We start from the raw sequence: 26545 nt of genomic DNA on the forward strand, positions 1-26545 counted from the left end.
TGCATTTTTTGAAACTAATGATTGTTTACAATTCCCTTAAATTGGTTTCCATGTCCTACTGAATACACCCCCCCCCCCCCCGTATCGAATGCAAAGAAAAATCCCTAGGTGGAAAATTGCAAATGCTGAATATGTATTTTAACCAGCCTGCGTGCGACATATAACCAATTGTTTTTGGAACAGGCTGTCTACAAAATATAGGTGAAGGATGTGAAATATTTCTTTCAAAAGTTCAATTCTCTACACATTTTAAAAGACCTATCCCAGTGTTTAGCTCCACACCAACATTTCTTGTACTAGATGGAGGAGGTAGGTTAACGCACTGCAGAGAGGAGCCGGTGTTATAAGGAGCTGCCTTATCTGCATAAGCTCACAACCCAAAATTCAGTTAAAGTAACAGAAAATCTAGGAACGACCCCAACACACCCAGATGGGGTGGTGAATGCTGGACATTTCCAAATATATTTTCTGCAGATGACTTTTCGAACCACTGACTTTGTAACAGAACACGAGCGTTTTCTTTTAAACTTAACATTGGAATGAAACTATTGAATGTTCAATTCACAGAATAACATTTTGGTACAAACAATCTCGAGTCCATTCTATTTAAATATTAAATCGGAAGACACGGTGTAAACGGTGAGAAGTGAATTTGAGAAATCATTTGCACTGTCTTTACCACAGATGCAGGTTTGAATGTTGGTATATTTGAGGTTTGTGTAAATCTAAATGTCAAACCTCGATTAGACCAGACCAGTGGATTAAGAGAAAGCGTGTGTTTGTTTTACTTTTTAAAAATGCAGCTTTAACCAGAGTCGCTTTCCCCAGTCTCTATTTCTCTCTCTCACACACACACATATACTGTCAGACTCTGTCCAGGGAGGAGAAAGCTGTCCTCTTTATACGGGGATTTATCACACAAGAGAACTTCCCCTGTCGCATAGAATACTCGTGTTACAGGTGAATGTTTTATCTGTTTGTTGAGCTGCAGCGACTATTGTCTGTGTGTCTGTGTGTGTGTGTGTGTGGATTGGTGGGTTAAGGAGCGGGGATGGATCTTGGCGGCCTGTCCAGCCCCAGTTTCCAGTGGAAATGCAGTCTAGAATGAGCCAGCCCCACAGCCTGCCGCTGGGCTGTCAAGACGCCGGTGCTCTCGCCATTAATGCGAGGGCCTTTCTCCCCCGTGGGGAGGGCGAAGGAAGGAGAAGGGGATTCATCCTGAGGAAGAGAGCGTCCAGTCTGCTGCTCAGTCAGACACAGGGAGGTGGGAGGTCCTGACTGAGGTGACAATGGGAGCTGGACTGATGAGGACAGTGATGAAGAGCAAAGTGTTGGAGCCGGTCTTGCTGAAGGCGAGGAGGAGGGTGAGATAGACACAGGATCTGGACTGACTTCTCCCACTCCGGTCTGTGTGTGTGTGTGTCTGTGTCTGTGTGTCTCTGTCTGGCTGAGGGGGAGGCACTGAAGATAAAGAAGAAAGAATGCAGAGCGGACAACCGCGAAACAGCGGCGCCAGCAACGTCCAGCGAGACGAGAAGAAATCCTGTTTTTCCAACATCAAAATCTTCCTGATATCAGAGTGCGCACTGATGCTGGCACAGGGAACCGTGGGGGCTTATCTGGTAAGGCGAATTTAGCTCTTGCAGGCTGAATATTTGCTGATAACGCCGGATATTAACGAACAATTTAATTCCAATTTTGTTATAAAGTTGATCTTGGCGGAGACTTTGAGACTTTAGATACATTACGCCGCAATTTATGAGCGCGTTTACAATGAACATGTTACGCATTTCCCAAGCAGTATGGTTTTTGTAAATGCATCCAGTACCCTGTGAATTTGCATTAATCAGCTGAGATCACGGACCGTGTCCAGATGGAAATGAAATTATGTAAGTTTTTACAATAGAAAAAAATGTAGACAGAAATTGACCACTGCAACAATTGGGTATATTAATTATGTGCAGGCTGCGGTTAAATCCTATTATTAACCTGCATGTGTTGCAGTTCAGTGATTGATAAGACGTGAAGCTTCTGATTGTATAATCTGTCAAGCATTTAGATAGCACCTTCCACATAGATCCACCCCCCCCTCCCCCCATTAATTTATAAGAAATTTGATTTTAAGACATTTTGTCCCCAAATGCGTTAATACAGTGAGCGGAGAGGCACTGATTAAATTTACCTCGTGTTGAAAATGTGATTCTGTCAGATTGTCGCTGTGTGTGTGTGTGGATATGTATTACAAGTAATATCTGCATGTATATGTGCACTTGTCGAAACATACGTGTGAAAGCAAAAGCGTTTTGGAACAAAGAATCAGAATAACCATGAGCTAAAACATGATAGATTGCTGTTACTATGGAAACATACAGTGGTTGCTGGGGACTCTTGCATAACTATTATCAATCAGTTACTAAATAGGGTCTCAGGATTGTGTTTCATCAGTTTGTTCAATCTTGCTCTCTGTTCACCTTGTCTCAGTTCACAATATACATTGGGAGAAGGACTAAATATTCGGATTACATGAGGGTCATTCACTTACTTGTATTCAGGTTGTTATATTCTGTTTGTCGGTCTATCCCTGTTCATTTCTTTCTTGCTCTCCCTGTTTCTGCCTTTCTGCATTTATGCTTTTCCTTTGCTTCTCCCTGTCTTTCTGTGTGCACCTTTTATTGTTGTCCCATCTACTGCTGTCTCCATCTCTCTCTGTGGAAACTGTTCTGGAGATGCATGAGGGGTATTCACCTTTGTCTGTTTTAAGTTTGTCTGTTTCATCCTGAATTAGGGACCGGTTATTTAATTTTTGCATCACAGAATCTGACACCAGCTTGAAGCTATTGCATTTAGCAATGTTCTAGCCTTATGTTGGTCTCCTACTTACTAATCATGAGCCTGCGTAAAAATATCTAAGAAGTCACCACTAAAGGAAGTGGTAATTAGAAAATGTCCTTTCTGTTGTATACTGCTTGCTCCTCCAAATTCACCCTGCAGGTCTTTTATGGTAGAGAAATTGTTCTTTATCAAGATTAATAATTTCTCATGGCTAGGAGGCATTGTTTTCATTGTGGATTTATGCACAGAAAGATCAATTTATACAGCTGTTGTAGAGTGATGCTGCAGGGCTTGTCATTAACAGATTAGTATTTAGGTAAATATAGGAGCCTAGTCCCAGCGCAAAGGAAAACATACAATGCTGTCAAGCTCAATATAAACTGTAGGAAGTTCAAAGAAATCTGTTTGCTTCATGCCTCTCTTACGGGCCAATGGTCCTGCCTTACATGCAGACATCAGAAAGTACAGTGCAGTCCTTAATCTCAGCAAGAGATGGCGGAAGTAGTGCCCAAAAGATGACAAGAGATGAAAGGTGGATTTCAACTCACTGCACTATCCATCCCCATTATACTTAAAGTACCCAGTTTGGAATTACATTGATTGAATCATTGGCATTCAAGCAGCCTAATCAGGCCATCCAGTCTATACCAACCTTCTGAAAGAGCTAACAGTAAAGTCCCACTCCCCTGATCATAGTCCTGCAAATCCTTGCATTTTAAGTAAAGAATGCAGTTCCTTTGGAAACTTAGTGCTTCGCAAATCATTAAAACTGACCCAGTTACAAATATACATTTCTCATTTCAGCAGTATGCAGCACTGTTCAGCAGCAGACTCTATATGTATACGCTTCAACACACAGGTTGCAAAATGCTGTTTCCAAACCTGCATTTCTAGCACACGTCAGAGCTGGAAAATCTCAGCTAATATTTGAAGATATTTAATTTCACTCTTCATCACTGTCAAAGCAGTTTTATGGAAGTTCAATTGCAGCATTTGCAGATTTTCATAGAGTCTGTAGGGTTGTAACTTTAGTGAATCATGAATCTTGAAACAGTTGCAGCACGGAATGGAGTCATTGGCCTGTCAGGTCTATGTTGGCTCCTTGCACGAGCACCTTATTGAGCCTGACTCACTGGTCCTTTACCCGTAGGCCTGCAACTTTTCCCCCTTCAAGAGCTGATCTAATTCCCTTTCAAAAGCCACAACTGAATTTGCCACACTTTCAGTCTGTGCACTCAAGATCATAACTGTTCACTGCACAGGACAGTGTTCTCGCATTTCACAACCGATTCTTTTGCCAGTCGTAAATATTGTGCGCATAGTTATCAGATGCAGCTGAAGGCAAGTTAATAAGGACAGATGCTGACCACATATGGCCTGGTGGTTATTGCTGCTCACTGAGGGTCTCAGAGGGTTAGTTTATGAGGGCAGTTGCTTGAACATTTTCTTCTCTCTTGCATTACAATGTATTTAATTTGATTCATGGAATCAATAGGATAGGTAGAAAAGTTATTTTTGTTGATGGATACATCCATCAAAAGAACACAATCTTAAAAGTAAGGAGACCAATTACAAGTGAATTCAGAAGTATCATTCCACATTATGGATCGTGGAAATCTAGAACTTGTTTCCAACAAGAATATCAATATTGGCTCTATTGAAAAATTTAAGTCTGAGATCATTTGCTTTTAAGGCCATTTTCCATACATGAGCCAACAAAAGACATGATCAGCTATCACTAGTGTCTATACATAGAGATGATGAGGGACACCAGACTGGGACAATACATCCATCCTGGGACAGGCTAAACAAAGACACACAAGAATTCCTAGAGGCCTGGCATTCAAATCGGAACTCCATCAATAAACACATTGATTTGGACCCTATTTACCAATCTCTCAGAAACAGAGCCAGAAATGATATCACCCATCATAACAGACCAAGACACATAAGTAGCAAGAGGGACAGAACACCAGCACTTCATCAGAGGCTCACTAATCATGTTACCTAGCATGGTGATCAAACATCTGAGAACAAATCTACCAGCTCAGTTAGCTAATTTAGAACCTGATACACAACCTGAGCTACAAATCTTCTCCAAAATCACAATCATTTGATTTTGTTAGGTTAGATTATCAAAGGAAATAGAGCAAAGGCAGTAGGTGAAAATTGGGCACAGGCCAGCCATACAGATTCATGATGTATATGCGGCACTGAAGGAGGCCTCTCAGCCCGTTATATTCTGCTATCCCAAAGGTGGACCACCTAGTCTCATAACACTTTCCAGCATTTGGTCTACATCAGGTTATGGCACTACATGCGCCTATCCACATCATTTTAAAGGAGATGAGGGTTTTGCCTCTACCATCCTTTTCAGGCTAGGAGTTCAAGATCCCCACCACCCTCTGGATGTAAGAAGATTTTCTAATCTCCCTTCTAACCTTTCCACCAATTACATTAAATCAACATCCCCATGTCACTCTCTGCTGAGATAAATAGGCCTTTCCAATTCACTCTATGCAAGCTCTTCACAATCTTGTACATCGCAAACAAAGCTCCCCTTAGATTCCCCTACTTCAACAACTATGCCCATCCAATTTTTCCTCATAGCTACAATTTTCCAGACCTGGCAACATCCTTGTGAATCTCCTCTGTAGCCTCTTTATTGGAATTACATTTTTCCTGTAATGAAGTGACCAGAACTGCAAGTAGTACTCAAGTTGAAGTCAATATAATTGAATGACAGAACAGCATCAAGGAGCTGAATAGCCTACTGTTTTTCCTATGTTTCGGATAAATCCAGGTGCGAACAAACCGTTAGCTCAGGAAATCCTGGTAATCAAATGATAGCTGTTACTACCTTTAAACTTTAACAAATAAAATTGAAGTCCAGGTGGGGAAAGTGTTTGGGAGAGTGTTGCATTGAAAAGAGAAACAGAAAAATGAGTGAATTTCTCTACCAGTATTGCATGTCAATATTCCCGGTGAATGGAGTGTGTTGAGTTGCATCTGAATCGGCACTTGTGTTCTTGACAAATGAACAGTGAAGCATTGCTAATATCTCTGGATTTCTATTTATAACCAAGTCCGCCAATGTACTGGAAGATGGATTTTGGTGCATTAGGTCCTTCTCAGCATGTCTAACGATCTACAGGAATGAACAATCCAGAGGGAAAACCAAGTAGAAAAACAGTAACACTTGGAAATTAATGAATTGGTTGTATTGGAGCACTGATATGTTGTGTAGAAGACAAGTGAGTCTATATATCATAGAGTCATAGAGATGGACAGCACAGAAACAGACCCTTCAATCTAGCACATTCATACCGACCAGATATCCTAAATTAATCTAGTTCCAATTGCAAGCATTTGGCCCATATCTTTTTAAACCCTACCTAATCTTACACAATACAATATTTTATTACTGAGAACTTCTTAGTTTTGTAGCAGCCTGTAATATTGGCTTAGAAATGACTGTTGTTCTACCAAGGGTTCTGTTAGAAACGAAAATCGCTTCTCAATAATCGCTCTAGACAAATTCAGGAAAACAAAGTTTTATTAGCAAGTCTGCAGAGTTGGGCACCCTTCTGAGAAAAAGGCGCCCCAGGCTAACAATGTTTCTGATTAAATACAGTACAAGTCCCTCCCCTCTATAGCTCTAAAGAGTCACGAGGTTCACATTCTCACAAAGTCTGCAACAGTTTCCCGAGTTGTTTTTCTACCCTGTAGTCTTATCAGTCAAGGACTTGTTTTTCTACTCTGTCTATGTGAGTGGTCTTATCAATCCGTAGCAGCAGATGTCTCGTCCTTTATTATAGAGAAGCATGTTTTACCCTACCCCTATAGCTCTATTCCCCTTAGACTTTGGGGTCATGCACATCTCAATTGTTTGTACCGAAATCGTCTCTCACAGGTTCACTTGTGTATCGTTTATGAAAATCATCCAAACATACAATTTACAATTCTAGGGTTTGTCTTCCTTGCCTCACATTGCTTGAGAATTCATACATTGCGGAGAATTGTGACATCAACCTAGCCATTTATTTAATAGCAAATTCTGGGCCCAGTGAAAGCAATATGGTCACAGGCAGCATAGAATTGGAGTGGTAATCCATCCCGATCCATTTAATCAAACCGACATTAAAAACTACAAAAGCCTTCTGAGAAAATTAGCCAAAATATGTTTGTTTCCTTGCAAACAGAATGGCTTAAACCACATTGAAATGGATTAAATGGGCTGGAACCTGCTGAAAATATATATCCATGTCATAAAGTTTGACAGGAAATTAGGACACCAAATTCTCCTGATATAAGATACTGTCTCCATTAGCTCCCTCTCTGAAATGGGTGAGCAGCTAGTGGTTATGGCTCTGACTCCATTCAAATCAATGAGAAGATGAGTTGGTTGAATTAACCTTCGAGTTGCAACAGGCAGTTAGATTGCTGCAGAATAGCGCTGGTGGACTGAGGACACAGGAATCATAACAGTGACATATTTAACCAAGAGAAAGTTGCTCCTGGGCATCATCCTTCAAGAGTTTCTTCATTAGACTCACTAAGACAGAGCCTAGGTTTTTTTTTAAAGATTTAAGGTTGCAAATGCTGTTCGTAATTATTTCTCACGTTGCTAATTGCTGCAATCAAGTAATGAAAAACGTTGGACAGTCCTTGAACTGCTGTGTGACACTAACTCTTACAGTAATTATTTGCTGCATTTCTTCTGATGTCAATCATGGGTGAGGTATTCTTGAAATGTACAGCTCTAGGTCGAGCCTTGTGATACAATGAGGGAAAAGTTATTTTTTCTTGCAGCAATATTTATTCAATATTAATTCCTGTTTCTATCTTTTTATTAATTGACTGTTGGATGTAAATACATGTTGGCTCAAGACTGCAGTTTAATAGAATTAGCTTCTGCTTTGTTTCCATAAAATCATGAATAATTAAGATATGATTTGGTCCTAGTTACAATCAGCAGAGACAAAATGCAACTTTTCAAATTATTTTAATCAACTCTGTTTTGAAAACAGACAATATGTTGGGATTAGCAACTATTTAAAGTTATCACTTCAAATATAATTTTCAGTGCATTCCTACCGAGCGCTTCAGTCTGAAAATTACAATTCCTGAGTAAATCGACGCTAGAAATGTAATCTTAACAATCTATTGCCTGCATTACTCCAAGTCCCCACAACTATTGTGACTGCCACACACTGAAATTTTCTCCCCTGCAGGGAGAGAGTGGGAACATCATTTTGCTTAAATTCTGGGCACTATCACATTATTTGTTCTTTTCTTATGAAGTCAAATTGCTTCGGGATGTTATGATACACCTCTGGAGCAGATTCGGACTTGAACCAAGGTGTCCTAGCCCAGAGGTAAGGTAATATACCGCTGCACCACAAAACTTATTATTTAGCAATAAGCTGATGGCGGGACACAATTTATCTGCCTCCTCATTCAACAAAATCAAGTGTTTGCCAACATTTTCCACAAGGCATTGATCCAGTGAACAAAGCACGCTTCACATTTCTACAATTTGCTGAACCTTCATCTTATCTCACTTTCTCCTGCTCTAACCCTTTGCAGCTCCCCCCTTCTTTAACCCACAGGCTCAAAGATAAAGTTTTGTGTTAACTAACCACAGTTTTTATTTAGTTCATTCTTGGAACTTGTGTGTTGCTTGTTGCTGGTATGTCCAAACTTAGTTAGGATCATATGGACAGGGTTAGAGATAGGTTAGAGACATTTACGAGATATAACCTTCACTTCTTACAATTCATTCATGAGATATGGACAATATGGACTGGCCAGCATTTACTGACTTATCACTGGTTGTCCTTGAGAAGGTAGTAGTGAGCAGCCTTCTTAAACCACTGCAGTCCATGTCTGTAGGTAGACCCACATTGCTTTTAAGGAGGGAGTTCCAGGATTTTGATCGAGCGACACCGAAGGACTGGAGAGATATTTCCAAATCAGGATAGTGAGTGTCTTGAAGGGAACTTGCAGGTGATGGTGTTCCCATGTCTCAACTGCCCTTGTCCTTCTTGATGGCAGTGGTTAGGGGTTTGGAAGGTGCTGACGAAAGAACCTTGGAGAATTTCTGCCCTGCCTTAAGTAGAAAACACACACTGTTGCTATTGAATGTGAGCAGTGGAGGGGCTGAACATTCATTGATATGGTGCCTAAAAAGTGACTACTTTGACCTGAATGGTGTCAAGCTTCTCAAGTGTTGTTGGAGCTGAACCCAAGGAAATGGGGGGTATTTCATCGCACTCGTCACCTGTGTTAGTAGATAGTGGACAGTTTTTGGGAAGACAAGGTGAATTACTCATTCTGGGGTTCCCTAACCCCTGACATACTTTTGTTGCCAAAGCACTTTTGGTGCAGTTCATTGTAAAGTGCAGTCTTCCAGAATGGGAGAATATATAGGGGGAGATCTGTGTATTTAATGTACGGTTACCAACTCTCTGGGAGTGACCTGGAATTAATTTCCAGCATACTCATGTAGAGAGAAAAATCATCAGATCACTGAACAGCATTGTGTGTGTTTTTGTTCATTTCTTATGAATACATTTGTTCATCATTAATAAATATTTTGAAGATCAGAAAAACAATGTTTTTTTGACAGTCCAGAGTCAACTAACAGAGTATTAAAAAGTCCTTTCACTTTCCGGGTGGCGAGAGACAGTGATAGACAAGCAAGGGCAGTGTATGGAGGTGAGATTGATGCAGTCAGGAGTTCATGTGGTCAATCTTCCACTCACATAGATTTGTCAATCCTAACCCAACATGAGATCATTCATATTGCAAAGCCTCTTTGCACTAAGCCCCAAGTTCAAGTCCAACTCCAGGGCTTGAGCACAAAACACACAGCAAGACTGACATTCCAGTATAGTGCTGAGGGTGCACTACATTGTGGAAGTGCTATCCAATGCATGGGCTAGTAAACTGAGGCCCATCTGCTTCTCAGGTGTATGCCAAAGCTCCTTTGCTATCACTCGGTCAAAACCCAGGGATTCTCTTGCTCACTGTGCGTTTACCTGCAGCATTGATTGCAAATACTTTGAGAAAGTGTTCAGGTGTTCATTGTTACCTTCTGAAGAACAATTAGGGATAGAGAATAAATTCTGCCTCAGACAATGACACCCACATCTAATAGAAGGATAAATGGAAAAAATCCCATGTGGTATTATTTTGAAGAGCAGGAGAAGAGTTATTCATAGGATTCTAATCAATATTTACTCCTCAAATTAGCATCTGAAAAACAGACTATTTTGCCATCATTACATTTCAGTCGGAGGGAGCTTGTGGGGTGCAAATTAGCTGCTGTGTTTCCTGTATTACATCTGTGAATGCAAGTCAAAAAGCCTACAAAATTAGATGCTAACAGATATCTGCAGAGATCTCTCACTAAATGAAAATGGAAATGCCCCACCAAGGATGGCAATGACCCATACCTTGATCTGTTTTCATCTTAAGTTAGGGCATAATTTCCTATATAATTTCCTGTAACATGCATTGAGACATCCAATGGTTGTGTAAATTGCTAAAGAAATGGAAGTCTTTCTTTTAATCCTCCCCGCACTACCTTATTCTCCTCCCTCACATGTATCAGGGTCATTAGGTTTCCTTTACTTCCACACTGGATAAAATTGTTACAAGTCACAGATCAAACTCAAGACCTTTCAGTTTGTTTATTTTAATGTCACTCCCGAGACCAACCATGGAGACAAATTCCGACTGTGCCCTGGTTGCTTTATTTACACAGTTGAAATGAAATGGTATTCGATTGCCCTAACTTAGGATGAAAACAGATCAAGGTATGGGTCACTGCCATCCTTGGTGGGGCATTTCCATTTAGTTATAGATCTCTGCTGGTATCAGTTACCATCTTATTTTGTAGGCTGATGCATTCAAGGCTCTAAAACAGAAGAGGAAAGAACCGCAATTGCCTGCTGTCCAAAATAAAAACAGGAGATGTGGTGCTGCCTGCTGAAACTGTTGGCAAATTGCAGTCTATTGGGAAACTGTAAACATGGATGAAGAAATTTCAGAGTTAGATAGTAACAGTTTTAAAACAGAATTCCAGTTAGCAAGCTGTGCGTTTGACTGTGTATTTCCTGCATTAGTCATCTAGTGACTGAACCTTGACACTACCATGCTTTCAGACAGGTAATAACAATACACATACAACAAATTTGCCCAGAACATCAATTCTCCTGCTCCTCAGATGCTGCCTGACCTTGTGCTTTTCCAGCACCACAATAACAATACACTTTGCATTCTAGCCATCTTGGAGAGGTGCTTCAGCAGTTGGAAGCATTGTCTGATATTCAGGTAAAGAGCTCTGTAGAGTCCACGGAATTATTTTATCCCATAATTTTACCAATTCTTCAGTACTGTCTTCTATTCCAGCACTGGGATTAATAAAATCCACACTCTGGAGAGAAGTACAGTGTACATTTGAACTTTGGACATGAACAGAAAGACCGTAATGGTCATTATCTGTATCTGCACATTCCCAAGTCTTGTCTCCCTGGAAAATATCAACAATGACTTGCATTTCCTATATTATCTAGAAGTTGAGAAAATTGTCCTGGCACTTCACAAAATTTGACATTGCATGCAGTAAAGAAATTTTGGAAATCTTGAACAGAGGGATAGAGGTTTTTGAGGAATACCTTAAAGCAGAAGAGAGGTAGGTAGAGAATTGGAGAGGTTTAGAGAAGGAATTCCATGTTAAAATTGTACAGCACAGACCAATAAGTGAACCAAAGCAGTTTGAACCTAAAAATATAGGTCTGTGATTCCCCACGCTGGACCATTAGCTCATGCCTGGGATCAATTAACTAATCTTACAGCCTTGCCGTTCTATTTAACATTTCAGAATCTGAAATCAGCTGATCTAATTACACTTCATGCTGCTAAACAGTACCTCTGCTAGATATCAAAAATTGCTGCTATAAACCCTGTAATTGTGATTATTAGAACAATACACAATCTTCAACAGGTTGAAGTGGAGAATTAAGACCCAAGATTGCCATGAATTTCAGTTGAAATGCACAGCAGGTCTGTTCACATTTTGTGAACAGCAACAATGATGAAGGATCATGCTATATTAATTCTTGTTCAATAACCTGTGCCCCAATATAAAGTAAGAGGTGGATATGATAAGGAAGACTATTTAGCTGACCCAGTTTAACCATTTAGACAGTACCCTCTCAATCACATAATTCAACTGCTTCTTAAATGAACCCAATAGTTTTTGCCCCCATAGCCTTAACTTGAGATAAGTTTGTACTAAAGGGAGAAGAGGAAGGTGAGAATGGGGAGATGCTCATTAATAATTCCAGGAAAGGACTGTTTATTTTTACCATAATAAGTAATAGACAGTTATGGTTGTCTTCTTACACAAAGGATATAGAGGCACTGGAGAAGATACAAAAAGAGTCAACAAATTCCTCAACTTAAGACAATCAGAAAAGACTGAAAAGAATTGGGATCAAATATGTTTATGTTTCAAAATAAAGAGCCTCCTATTTCTGATGGAGATGAAGACATTTTCTTTCTCTCTCGAAAGCTTATTAGGTCTTGACATTCTCTATCCCAGGGATCAATGGAGGTTGCATTATTGAATATATTCAAGACTGAGCTAGACACATTTTTTGATCTATAAGGGGGGTCAAGGATTATGGAGGATGGTCAGGAAGGTGGAGTTAAGGATATGATTGGATCATCATGATCTTACTGAATGGCGAGCAGTCTTAATGGGCTGAATGGCCCACTCCTGTTCCTATTTCATATGATGCAATCACCTTGAGAAAAAAAGGTTTAGGGGGTGACCTAATAGGCGGCATTAAATGTTGAAGAAGCCCAATAGCTTCAGTATAGAGAAGATATTTTCAATTATATGCAGTCAAACATAAAGGATGATAAATGCAAGAAAGTCACTATTAAATCCAATTAAAAATTCAGTAGAAACTTCTTTAACTCAAGAGTGATAAGGATATAGAACATGGAAGTGCTGAGCTGAAGAACATAAATGCATTTCAGAGGATGCTTCATAAATACAAGGGAAAAGCAAAGATAAGGAAGTGAGTTAGAGGGATTGTATAGGTTGGGAGCAGAGTTGAATGGAGCATCACTGCTCGTACGGAACAGTTGGACTGAGTAACCTGACATTGTGCTGTTAATTCTATGTAGTTCTTTACGACAGAATTCACGCAGCTTATGGTGATGGAAAAGCAGTTTCTTGTGCTATTTGAGTTATTTTTAAAAATTATGTTTAATTCACACAGATAGTTTAAAACCAATTTCATTCATTGATTCCAAATCCTTGTCAGTGAAAGGCAATTCTACATTCTACCATGGTACATACACAATTAATGGCAAATTTCCTCCCTTTACAGTCATGAATGCTTATTGCTGTAATCGGATTAATTTGTGAGGTCACAGTAAGAAATGTAGTATTGTTTTACGTACATTTCCGTAATCCGTGAATGACAGCACACAGATCTCTTGTGCTGTTCCTGCTGGTGAGCAGCTAAGTACAGAATTGGTACTGCTGCTGCCCTTGCCCTTTCAATTGATGAGGCATTTAGAGGCAAAGTGCTTAGTTCCTTTTCATCTCACTTCTGCATAATATTCTTCATAAAGCTTGTGGGGTTGGACATCAGAAGCAAGATCCCAGTTCCAGGGATAAAAGCTTTCTTTTTGATGTTCCAAATGGGAGTGGGTGATAATGCTGGGAAATCAGTAAACCGCTGGCTGCCTACAAATTTGCTTGAGCATTCTTTTAAGAAAGACAGAACTTGCATTTTAAGTTACCTTTGCTGTGTGTTGGTGCATTCATGCTGGATAAAGTTTATTTCTGGCTTTTAGCATTGCTTATGATGTCAGCCTGACCTACTGGAGTAACTGGTACAGTCAGCTGTTCAATTTTTGAATGATGACAGTCATCATTAAAGGATTGTATTAAATTGTAAAGATGGGAAACAAGTGATTCAGCCAATGAAATGTATCATTCTTGTTTTGCTACTCAACATCCCAGCATGCTGCTTTATATTGTGCATTCATGGATTTCCCAATTCACTACTTATTCTGGTAAAACATTTCAAATATTTATCAACCTTTGAGTAAAGAAGTGTTGTCACTTAATATCATTGAACCTGCAGCACAGAATAAGACATTTGGATCTTAGACAAAAACTATCCATTTACTTCATATTACAAATTATTTACCTAGGCTGTGCAAATTTGTCCATTTCAAATGTATATCAATTTCCCTTTTTAAAGATACTGTCAAGTCTGCTTTTGCCATGCTTCTGAGCTGAGTTTTCCAGACCAGAAGAAAGTACCAGCATAAAAAAATTGAAACACTGTTTGTCTTTCCCCAGTTCAAATTTTATTCTTGTTTTTCTTGAAGTTGTGCTGAGAAGTTACTTCATCAGTGACATATATCCTTTTAAATATATAAGTGATGTTCCTCACTCTTCCAAACGTCCTCCAGATCCATGTCAACTTTTTCTCACAGACTATAAAGCTTTAACTTTGTGAATCTTCCCTCATGAGGAAAATAATGTTCATTACAATCGTAAGCACTGATTAGGGAGACCATTTGGCCCATCTGCATCATTGTACTAAGGAAACCAGTGGCAGCAGGAGTAGCCTCCCCTCACCAACTCCACAATATCCCCATACTCTCAATCACTGATAGTTACTCAGAGTTTTTCTTCTTTTATGGGATGTGGGCATTGGTGACATTGAAATCTTAATTGCCTTGGTGAAAGTGATAGCGAGTTGTAGTTTTGAATCTCTACAGTCCTAGAGGTGTTAGTCGACCCACAGTGTTGTTCGGTAGGCAATGACAGTCAAGGAATGGTGATAGATTTCAAAGAGTGGATGGTGTATGGCTTGGAGAGGAACTTGCAGATGGTGGTGTTCCCACGCATATGTTGCCCTTCTTATAAGTAGTAGAGATCTTGCATTTGGAAGGTGCTGTCTAAGAAGCCTTGGTGAGTTGCTGCATCTTGTAGATGGTACATACGGCTGTCATTGTATATCAGTGGTGAATGAAATGAGTCAAAAGGTTGTGAGGGGGGTCCCAGTCCAGCAGACTGCTTTGTCCTGGATGGTGTTGAGTAAGTTAGGTGGTAATGAACTGCATTCATGCAGGCGAGTGAAGACTATGCTATCACACTCCTGATAGAAGGGGAGTTACTTGCAACAGAATTCCTGGGTCCTGGCCTGCTGGTGTCATCACAGAATTTACATAGCTAGTCCAGTTGAAATTATGATCAATTGTAAGACCGAGGATTTTGATAAAAGTTGTTTGCACAATGTTTTCCTTCATCCTCACCTGGAGACTATTCAAGGTATTAATCACTTTTTGTGACACATGAGTCCCACCTTACCCTTTACCAGTTGCTACGTTTGCTCTGTCAATAGCTTTGGTATAGCTAGTACTCCATCCAGCTTATCGTCTTTAATTACATCCTTGAGACTGAAGTCCAGTGAGATGGATAACCTATCAAGGGTATTTGTTAAAGTCCATCAAATGAGCCTTGAACCCACTTCACTGTAAAATCTCATCAAGGATCTGTCAGGATTGTACCACCTGGTTTACGACGAGGGGTGAATAATGCTAACGTTTGGAATCTGCAGACTGTCATTTTTCAACCAATTTGGAATATATTTACATGACCAGTCTCCCTTTACGGCCCTCGCAAGCTGTTGAATGAATTAACTATTTCTCACCCGTTACCAAAGGAGTCAGATAAAAGAGCTTAGAGTGATAGTTAGCAACACTTAAATCTAAAGACTGAAGTTCTAAGAAAGGAACACTGGATCTGAAAAGTCAACTCTGATTTCTCTCCACAGATGCTGCCAGATCCGTTGAGCTTTTCCAGCAATTTCTGTTTTGTTTCTAATTTCCAGCATCTGCTTTTGATTTTGACACTGGAGTTAATGTTGCCTATAGAGGAATGTCAACATGCCCATCCCTGATCTATATTTTCTTTTACTTCATTGGGAATAAATTTGATTATGTGAAAACCTAAAAGGTATCCCTTAATGAGTGTGTAAATAGTAGTTGGATATTATTGATAAAACAAATAACACAGGTTGCAAAGACAGTTTATTCTATTACAGTAATCCTATGTTCATTGTTTGCTGATTTAATTTGCAGTTAAGATGTGTTTGAGATTGATATAGATTGGCAAGATTAATTTAGGATTAAACTCCATAGATAGCTCACAAGCTAATAGCAGCAGATAACCAGTATTGACTAAATTCAAATCTGTATGTGTGTATTCTCCAGAGCTTGCACAACTAGAGCCTTAGGAGTTGGTTCACTACTATTAATATGAATGGACAGGAAGTCATCAGTATGAGTCTAAATGAGGCATTGTCACAGCTGGCAACACACATCAGGTATGCAATTTCACAGGATGAGACTTTAGCACTGTGCATCTGAACACATCCCTGTCTGTGTTCCAAAAGATTGTTATTTGTGCTTTACTGACCCAGTTAAATAGAGAACCAAAAGGTGAGGTGTCATGAGACCATCCTACAGCTTCCTGAAAACAAATTTGGCAAAATCTTTATTTGGATTTCCACTAATCTGTCCATTTTGACTTGATGCAGATTGAGAAAAGTTACTACCGAACAATTATTCACAGAGGTGACATAGTTGCAAATTTTAAATTACATAAGTTTCTGCTCTGTTTACCATTTTGTTTTCTTTGGAAGAGAGATTGTTGTTTAGAAATCAAGTAGTAACAGGAAGTAATCTAAAGAAGATTTACTCTTAAAAAAACTCCGGTTTTCACATAAATTTGGCATAAACTGGTGACTTTTTACATCAAACTTGAATATGGGTGAACTATGTCGTTAACATTAGGGCATGCCCAGAGTGCAGGGGCATTAGTCATGCCCCAAGAGAACAAAAGATTTGCATTTCTATACCACCTGGCACAACCGCTGGGCATCCCAATATATGTCTGTTGTATATTAATTGAGTACTTAATTTTAATTCTCTTTCTAACAACACTGTGAGTGTCCCTATGACCCAAGGACTATATCGCTCAAGAAGGCTGCTCACCAGCATTTTTTGCAGATCAGTTGGGGATGGGCAATAAATGTCAGCCAGGCCAGCGATGCCCACATACTGTGAATGAATGTTTTATAAAATCAAGTTGTGACTATTTCCTGGGGATTCACTTATGCTGCTATCTACAAGAGCAGATGAAGTTGTGGTGTTTGGATTTAGAGGTACAATGTTTGTAAGTGTATCTCTGTAAATGGAAGTGAAAAGTGTGCAATGATTAGGCTCCAGTTTTACTGTTCCACTCTATGGCAAACTAACATAGAAGGACATACTATACAATCAAGGAACGATTGTATGAAGCATTGCCATTACTGTTACAGAGTTGTAGATTTTTCACAGCATGGAAAGAAGCTTTTCAGTCCATTGTGTCCTAATCCCATTTTCCAGCACTTAGCCCGTTTCCTTGTATGTTACGGCATTTCAAGTGCTCATCTAAATACTTTGTGAGGATTCCCATCTCTACCATTCCTTTAGGCAGTGAGTTCCAAATACCCACCACCCTCTGGGTGAAAATTCTGCCTCAAATTGATTACATGTTCTGATTCTTGAATGCAAATCAGAATGGATCATTAAGGGATAAGTATTAGTCCAGACTCAGGGAAAACTCACTTCTGTTCTTCAGGTAGTGCCATGGAATCTTTCAACGCCCTACTGCGGGAACAGGTAGACAAAGCATCAGTTGCCTCTCTGAAAGATTGCACGTCCGCCAATGCAAGTCTCAATCTGCCCAGCAATGGAGTATCAGTAATCTTTCACTAGAAACCACAGCCAGCTACTAATAGGCTTCCATCCTAGTCTAGACTCAATTCGAAGGCACAATGGCTAAAATTCAGTAACCAGTCTCTCTTTTTTTAAATTCCCAACACCAGATTCAAAGGATAATGTAAAAGATAAGGGCTGCTCTCTCATTGGAAAGAGATGACTCATGGGGATTTATCCTGAGGGTCTGAGACGTGGGGTTAGGCTGAGAAAGTGGGACTGTTATGGTTAATCTCAGTGCGTGTGGGAATTGAACCCACAATGATGGCATCATCCTATCACAAACCAGCTGCCCAGCCAACTGAGCTAACTGATCCCCAATGCCAGGGGAGGTAAGGGTGCCAGTTTGGCACTGCGTAGTGTGGAATTATGACAAGTTCTTTTACAGGGGGCTTTGGCAGGGAAGAAGATTAGTCAAAAAAAATTGTTTCGCGCTCTTAATCCCATACACCATTGTTGCATGGAGTTCCACAGAGGGTAATTTGGAATGCTGGAGGTTGCTTCATTTTGATTCCGGCCTAGCCTGCCATGTAAAATTTACCTGATTGTATGATGACTGATTACTGCCTTGCTGTTGAATGATCAATTCCATGTAACTCTGGAACTTCTTTCTTTATGCAGGTTAGCGTGCTCACCACTCTGGAGAGGAGATTTAACTTACAGAGCGCTGACGTTGGTGTTATTGCCAGCAGCTTTGAGATTGGAAATTTAGCCCTGATATTATTTGTGAGCTACTTTGGGGCAAGAGGGCACAGGCCACGCCTGATAGGATGTGGGGGCATCGTAATGGCCCTGGGGGCTTTGCTATCCGCCCTGCCGGAGTTCCTAACTCACCAGTACAAGTATGAATCTGGGGAGATTCCCTGGGGACTAGAAGGCCGAGACCTGTGTGTTGCAAATATATCAGCAAACAGCCAAGAACAGGAGGCCAAGATAATCTGCAGGAACAGGACTTCTACCAACATGATGTACCTTCTACTAATTGGAGCCCAAGTCCTATTAGGTATTGGTGCTACACCAGTCCAACCTCTTGGCGTGTCTTACATAGATGATCATGTCCAAAGGAAGGATTCCTCCCTGTATATTGGTAAGATATACTAAGATATTCAATTTGATGATGCTCTAACCATGTTATACTTGTCTGGTGTAATAATTATGAGGCCAATGATCAGTAAAAGTTGCCATCTCTCATTTCGCTCATGAGATGTTTGTGCCTCCTAACTGAGAAATGAAGCCAGGTTTCTTGACTGAAATAGGAGTTTGTTGACATTACAAAACATTCACATCCTCTTTTAGCCAGTAAATTGGAGCCTGTAAGAGATTAAACATAGCTTTAGACCATTTAAATTTAAAATCATTTGAATCATCATAGCCTTTTCCATTGGCATATTTTGGGGTTTCAAATTTGTGTTAAAATTAAATTTGAATTATGTAGAATTTACAGCCCAGAAATAGACCGCTCTAGTGGGAGTGTTTATTCTTTCCATAAGGATGCTCCCACTCTCGAACTTTATTGGCATGACTTTCTGTTCCTTTCTCCTTCATGTGTTCATCCACCTTTCCTTAAAATGATCTGTAACATCTGTCACAACTCTTTATAGTAAACAGTTCCAAATTTCTAAATGTTGGATTTATTGATGATTCTCATTTGTTTCCGACCCCAGTTATGGATTTTCCCACAAGTGGAAACATTTTCTCTTTTGTACCCATTGAAATCTCTGATAAATGTTGACAACTCCATCAGATTACATATCCGCTCCTCCACCCCTAACCTCAACCCAATCTTCTCTTTTCTAAGATATTTAATGTCAGTTGGGATTTACTTCCATTTTCCAGAAAGGAAATTTCACAGATGCTTTGAAAGGAATAATGGACGAGGCAGATTATATCACCGGAGGATTCCAAATTTGGTTTGAGTTCTGAGGCAGGATCAAAGTATATCTGTCACCCTGGCAAATACTTCATAAACTTAGACCAGCTGGTAATATAGGATCCATGACCCCACGGAGGATCTGCACTCAATTAGAATTAACATTACTTACAACATCATGGGAGGCCCAATTGTCCAATTCCCTTTGAGGTAGGTTCCCCTCTAAGGGTACAGGATCAGTGAGTTTATCCTCAATAGAAAAAGTGAATTTGTAAAGGCATTTCTTTGTATGGGAGGGTATTGCTTACAATAATAAATGAGTTAACAGGAAGTCCGTTCTGAGGAAGGGTCACCAAACCTGAATCATTACTCTGGTTTCTCTTCACAGATGCTGCCATCAGACCTGCTGAGCTTTTCCAGCAATTTCTATTTTTGTAACAGAATGGGCAATATTAACAAGCAATCTGTTGAGAACTTGGGGACAAGCTTGAGTGACAGCATTACACGAAGGAACCTCATAAAATTGATGATCTGTGGCACTATTGCAATCAAAATGGACCACCAGGAATCCCTTTCCCATCATTTTTAAGGCCATTTGAAGGGCATTGCACCAGTGAGATGCATTTTTGTGGTATAAGGGCAAACCTAACATTTATTATCCATCCCTAATTGCCTTTGGGAGGGTGGTGGAGAGCTGCCTTCTTGAACTGCCGCAATTGTTGGGGTTTTGGCACATTGCTGTTAGGGATGGAGTTCAGGATTTTGACCTCGCAACAGTGAGGGAACAGTGATATATTTCCAAGTTAGGATGGTGAATAGCTTGGAGGGGAACTTTCAGGTGATGCATCTGCTGTGCCTGTTCTTCTTGGAAAGAGAGATTGGGGGTTTGCAGGGACCAGGTGAACAAGGCTTGACGAGTGGCTGCAGTGCATCTTGTATGTGTTGTGCACTGCTGCCATTGTGAATTACTGTTTAAAGGGCCAAGTTTAAACTGGTGCATTATTGCGAATTAAATGGGTGTCCCATCTCTTTGGTTGAGACTAAGTTAGATCAGTGGGAGACCCTTGTGAAAATTCACTCGTGTCATTGAGGAACCAAGATTGCATTTCAAGAAATGTCTGCAGGATTAAATTACACACGGGACAATCTGACTGAGCTGCTGGGAGTGTGCTTTCCATTTTGTATGATTTCCCTTTCTTTCCACCACCCCTACTTCACCCCTCTCCCCTTCATCTTTTTTTGATTTTTTTTTCCTCTGACAATTCCTCATTAATCTTTGTTCCTGGTCAGGTCATTCAATGGGAGAGAGGTTAACCTCCTACCTGACCTTTCAGATGGATCAGATCGATTGAAATTACCATAGGTACCAATTGGAAAAGGAATAAGATTTCAGCTGAAGTCACAATCAACATTGATTTTAACATAATCATGATCAAGCAGCTTGCTGGCTCTCTCAGCACCTCGCATTTCTCGTACACAATATCCATGCAGTTGAGAGAAGGTGGTGGTTGAAATCAATAAAACAAAAATCGCTTACTGGGCCATAAGATCATAACACATAGGAGTGGAAGTAAGGCCATTCGGCCCATCAAATCCACTTCGCCATTCAATCATGGCTGATGGGCATTTCAATGCCACTTACCTGCACTTTCTCCAGCCCTTAATTCCTTGCGAGATCAAGAATTTATCAATCTCTGCTTGAAGACATTTAACGTCCGGGCCTCCACTGCGCTCTGTGGCCAAATGGACTTTCCCTGGATCTTAAAATTCTTAGGATCTACAACTTGCATCTTTGCACACCTGCAGTTATGCACTGGACAGCAACAAACTTATAGAGTCATAGAGATGTACAGTATGGATACAGACCCTTCGGTCCAATCCATCCATGCCAACCAGATATCCCAACCTAATCTAGTCTCACCTATCAGTGCCCGGCCCATATCCCTCCAAACCCTTCCTATTTGTATACCCATCCAAATGCCTCTTAAATGTTGCAATTGTACCAGCCTCCACCACATCATCTGGCAGCTCATTCCATACACGTACCACCCTCTGTGTGAAAAAGTTGCTCCTTAGGTCTCTTTTATATCTTTCCTCTCTCACCCTCAACCTATGCCCTCTAGTTCTGGACTCCACGACCCCAGGGAAAAGACGTTGTCCATTTATCCTATCCATGCCCCTCATAATTTTGTAAACCTCTATAAGATCACCCCTCAGCCTCCGACATTCCAGGGAAAACAGCCCCATCCTGTTCAGCCTCTCCCTGTGGCTCAGATCCTCCAACCCTGGCAATATCCTTGTAAATCTTTTCTGAACCCTTTCAAGTTTCACAACATCTTTCCGATAGGAAGGAGACCAGAATTGCACGCAATATTCCAACAGTGGCCTAACCAATGTCCTGTACAGCCGCAACATGACCTCCCAACTCCTGTACTCAATACTCTTACCAATAAAGGAAAGCATACCAAATGCCTTCATTACTTCCTATCTACCTGCAAATCCACTTTCAAGGAGCTATGAACCTGCACTCCAAGGTCTCTTTGTTCAGCAATACTCCCTAGGATCTTATCATTAAGTGTATAAGTCCTGCTAAGATTTGCTTTCCCAAAATGCAGCACCTCACATTTATCTGAATTAATCTCCTTCACTGCCCATTGGCCTATCTGGTCCAGATACTGTTGTAATCTGAGGTAACCCTCTTCGCTGTCCACTACACCTCCAATTTTGATGTCATCTGCAAACTTACTAACTGTACCTCTTATGCTCGCATCCAAATCATTTATGTAAATGACAAAAAGTAGAGGACCCAGCACCGATCCTTGTGGCACTCCACTGGTCACAGGCCTCCAGTCTGAAAAACAACCCTCTACCACCACCCTCTGTCTTCTACCTTTGAGCCAGTTCTGTATCCAAATGGCTAGTTCTCCCTGTATTCCATGAGATCTAACCTTACTAATCAGTCTCCCATGGGGAACCTTGGCGAACGCCTTACTGAAGTCATATAGATCACATCTACTACTCTGCCCTCATCAATCTTCTTTGTTCAAAAAACTCAATCAAGTTTGTAAGACATGATTTCCCACACACAAAGCCATGTTGACTATCCCGAATCAGTCCTTGCCTTTCCAAATACATGTACATCCTGTCCCTCAGGATTCCCTCCAACAACTTACCCACCACCGAGATCAGGCTCACCGGTCTATAGTTCCCTGGCTTGTCTCTACCACCGTTCTTAAACAGTGGCACCACGTTTGCCAACCTCCAGTCTATCTTTCTCTCAACTGCAGCATTCTCTTCAATACTTATTGTAAACAATCATTTTGAGTGTTTTCGCATTCTCTTCTGAAGTGCACAAAGCATAAGTTTATCTAAATACTTCCACATCTGGCCAAATAACACAACATGACGTAGTAGATTGTGGTCTAGGCCCAGACTAAGAGGACCTAGAGTTGGTTTGTGAGCTGTGTACATCATCAAGAAGAACTGCCTTCACTTATGAATGAGGAAAGGAAATCTGTGTGACCAGCCTTGCTGGCAGTGATCTTGAAAGTTGAGGTTGGAGTGGAGTGCTTGTTTGCCAGGACAATGGAATCAGGAATTTGGGCAAGGGACCACTCCTTATCACTTGGATCTCACCCAATTTATACCAGCACTGACCCATAACCGTCTGCATTCAATGTCATATGTAATCCTAGTTTTGGAACAGGGCCTATTTTCCAGGGTAGGAAAATCTTTATCTCTCTACTCAAACATCCATAATTCTGGGATTGCAATGACAAGAACATAATTTTGCATTTGTATAACATCTTTAACATAGTAAAGCAGGCCCAAGGCACTTCCCGGAAGCATTATCACATCACATGTGAAGACACAGCCACCTTGATTCAAATCGGGGAACATTCAAGAAGAGGAACCCAAACCCCTAAAGGGCTGGAGGTGGCCTCATAAACAGAGTGGGGCAATTCCAGAAAGGTACTTGAAAACATGTCTGGGAATGAGGAGGAACTTTGACTCCCTGAGGGTAGTGAATCTAGAATTCTTTATGTTGTAGGCTATTGAGACTCAGTAACTAAGGATATTCAAGGGTGAAACAGACAGATTTGAAAATGAAACGTTGATTTTCCTGATCCTCGGATGCTTCCTGGCTGGCTGTGCTTTTCCAGCACCACACTCTCGACTTTGATCTCCAACATCTGCAGTCTTCACTGTCTCCCAGGAAAATGAAGTTGAGGATTATCAGATCAGCCATGATCTCACTGAATGGCAGAGTTGACTTGATGGGCTGAATGATCTATTTCTCCTCTGTCTTATGACGATTTTAAAATTAAGGAACTGGTAGGGCAGGAGCTATTGTAGATCACTGAGCAATGAATGGTGGCTGATATGGGACTGGGTACATATTAGAATACAGGCAACAGAGTTTTAGATCAGTTCAATGTTATGTACAGTGGAAGCTAGAAGATCAGACAGCAGAGAGAGGTTCAATGTAGTAAGGTTTAAAATATATTGTTACGGTTAGCAATAAATAAATGGAGCTTTAAATGTCAGCACTGCATAGCCCATCCAAGATACAAGCCGTTCAGGACACCTACACTGAAACTGTATGATTAAGCATTTGCAGAGTTCTATTTCTACTTTAAAAATAGAACTTAATCCAAATAGATTTTTGATCCTAATCTTTATCCATTCCAACTTCCACCTTTACACATTTCTACTTTTCTTCAGTGGAATGTTAAGTCTCTCTGAGTAAATGTCATTGCAGTTTCAGATTCTGAACAGCAATTTTATTGATGCCAACCTTTAGTGACATTTATGTTCCGAGATGCTTTTATGGAATGTACCGCAACTTCGAACAGGTTGCACTGAATATGTTTGTGAGATGTTCCTTTCGCTCCACTGGTGCCCAATTGTATACTTCTCCAAATGGGAAGGTTAAAAGTTCAGTTGCCATCTGTGATTGGATGGTTACTCCCAGCCAGTTTGATGGTGACATTGCTCGAGGACCTACCTCAGCATTCCTGCTCAGAGTCAAGGGAAATCCACCTATACCCCAGCTATCAGGTAACGAATGCAGGGAGTGTGAACATCAAAATAAGTAGGGATGAGTTTTGAATGTGAAATCCCATATGATTAAAGAGCCTACTAATTCTCACATGAATGATAGGTGAGAAACTAGAGGGAACTGTTTACTATCCAAAAATTTCCAGCGAGGAATTGCTGACTTAAATAATTACTGAATCTCTACAGTGTGGCCATTTACCCACTCAGTCCACACTGACCCTCCAAAGAGCATCCCACCCATATGCCCCCCCCCCACCCCCACATCTTATAACCATGCATTTCACATGGCTAATCCACCTAGCCTGCAGATCTTTGGACTGTGGGAGGAAACCAAAGCACCCAGAGATGGAGAGAATGTGCAAACTCCACACAGATGGTCACCTGAGCGTGGAATTAAACTGGGACCCTGACACTATGAGGTAGCTGTGCTAGCCACTGGGGCACCCTACAATGAGGGGAGAAGAACTACAAGAGGCTAACGAAATTCAAGTTGTCACCTTAGAGTCACAGCGACTTAGCTTACCTCAATTAAAAACAAAAGCAGGAAAGAGGAGGTCTCTTGTACACTGGGTTTTGACACTTCACCTAGGTTTCTCAGTCATTTTAAAGGACCATAATGGAGCTGGGATAACTGCCTTTGGTACTGTGCTGTCAAACACTTTGGTGAACAGAGAAAGATACTTAATTTGATGCTCCAGCTCGTGTACATTAAATAGCTGAGAGTCCTCTTTATGGCTGCACCATTTTCAACCTGATTGTGTCTGCCTACCACAAAGAATGCTGCGGTCAGCTAGTGAATGATTAAACAAAAAGAAATCAAAGTAATGAAATGGAACTGGATATGATCTCGTATGCTATTACATAATCTATTTAATTCAAGCGTGTTTTGTGATCACTTAGACAATGATTTCAGCACAGTAATGCACTGAACTGAAACCGCAATCAGATTTCCCTGATGCATGTTTACATTGATATGGTTATTCCATTTGACCAGCTCCAGCCAAATATTTAATGCATTTGCTTCTTTCATATGCTGATCAATGGGAAGGATGGTATAGTTAGGGAACACACTGAATTTTGAATGACCAGTGTCAGGCTCAAGCATTCCAAGATCAGGCTTTGCTTGTTTAACTGCAAAGCCTTCCCTTTCTTGTTCGTTTGAACAATCAAAAGACCAACCTGACCTTGAGCACGGTGCCACTTACTCTACCAAAGTGATATCTTCTAATTGGCACCTAACCTACTTGTGGCCTACCTAAGTGAGATTTCAGATTGATGACAGTCTTGTGTCTTGGTTCGGTGAAAACTTGGAACTGATTAGATTCGATTCCCTACAGTGTGGAAACAGGCCCTTTGGCCCAACAAATCAACACTGACCCTCCGAAGAGTAACCCGCCCAGATCCATTCCCTCTGACTAGAGCACCCAACACTATGGGCAATTTAGCATGGTCAATTCACCTGATCTGCACACCTTTGTGACTGTGGGAGGAAACCAGAGCACCCGGAAGAAACCCACGCAGACACGGGGAGAATGTGCAAACTCCACACAGACAGTCACCCAAGGCTGGAATCGAACCTGGGACCCTGGTGCTGTGAGGCAGCAGTGCTAACCACTGAGCCACCATGCCGCCCTACACTGGGCTTAGAAGGTGTTGGGGAGTTTGGAATTGAATGCCTGAAAGGCTGGCAAAGGCAGAAACCCTCACTGCATTAAAAAAAACTCTTGTTTCATGAACCTATTAGCTACAAGAGCTGAAGGTGAAGTTAGGCTGTGTAACTCTTTTTGGCTCAAATGGACTTTATGGGCCAAATGGTCTCCATCAGTGACATAAATATTTCTATGTTCTCAGTTTGGTCCACATCAGATCTTAGCAGCCCTGTGATGGGATTAATGTCAATATATTTCCTGAACT

General features: G+C 40.8%; 1 protein-coding gene across 1 annotated transcript in view; it reads left to right on the forward strand.

The window, feature by feature from the left end:
- Positions 1–783: 783 nt before the first annotated feature.
- slco3a1a (solute carrier organic anion transporter family member 3A1a) overlaps positions 784–26545 on the forward strand; it is a 201784-nt gene continuing 176022 nt past the window's right edge. Inside the window, exons 1-2 of the mRNA XM_043677221.2 lie at positions 784–1622; positions 18322–18787. Coding sequence (XP_043533156.2) covers positions 1482–1622; positions 18322–18787 — 607 coding nt within the window. The 5' untranslated portion in view covers positions 784–1481. The remainder of the gene's footprint in view (positions 1623–18321; positions 18788–26545) is intronic.

Source organism: Chiloscyllium plagiosum, unplaced genomic scaffold, assembly GCF_037043375.1.
Source record: "Chiloscyllium plagiosum isolate Xiang-an unplaced genomic scaffold, Cpla_swu_hap1 HiC_scaffold_39, whole genome shotgun sequence".
In the NCBI taxonomy this organism is placed as follows: domain Eukaryota; kingdom Metazoa; phylum Chordata; class Chondrichthyes; order Orectolobiformes; family Hemiscylliidae; genus Chiloscyllium; species Chiloscyllium plagiosum.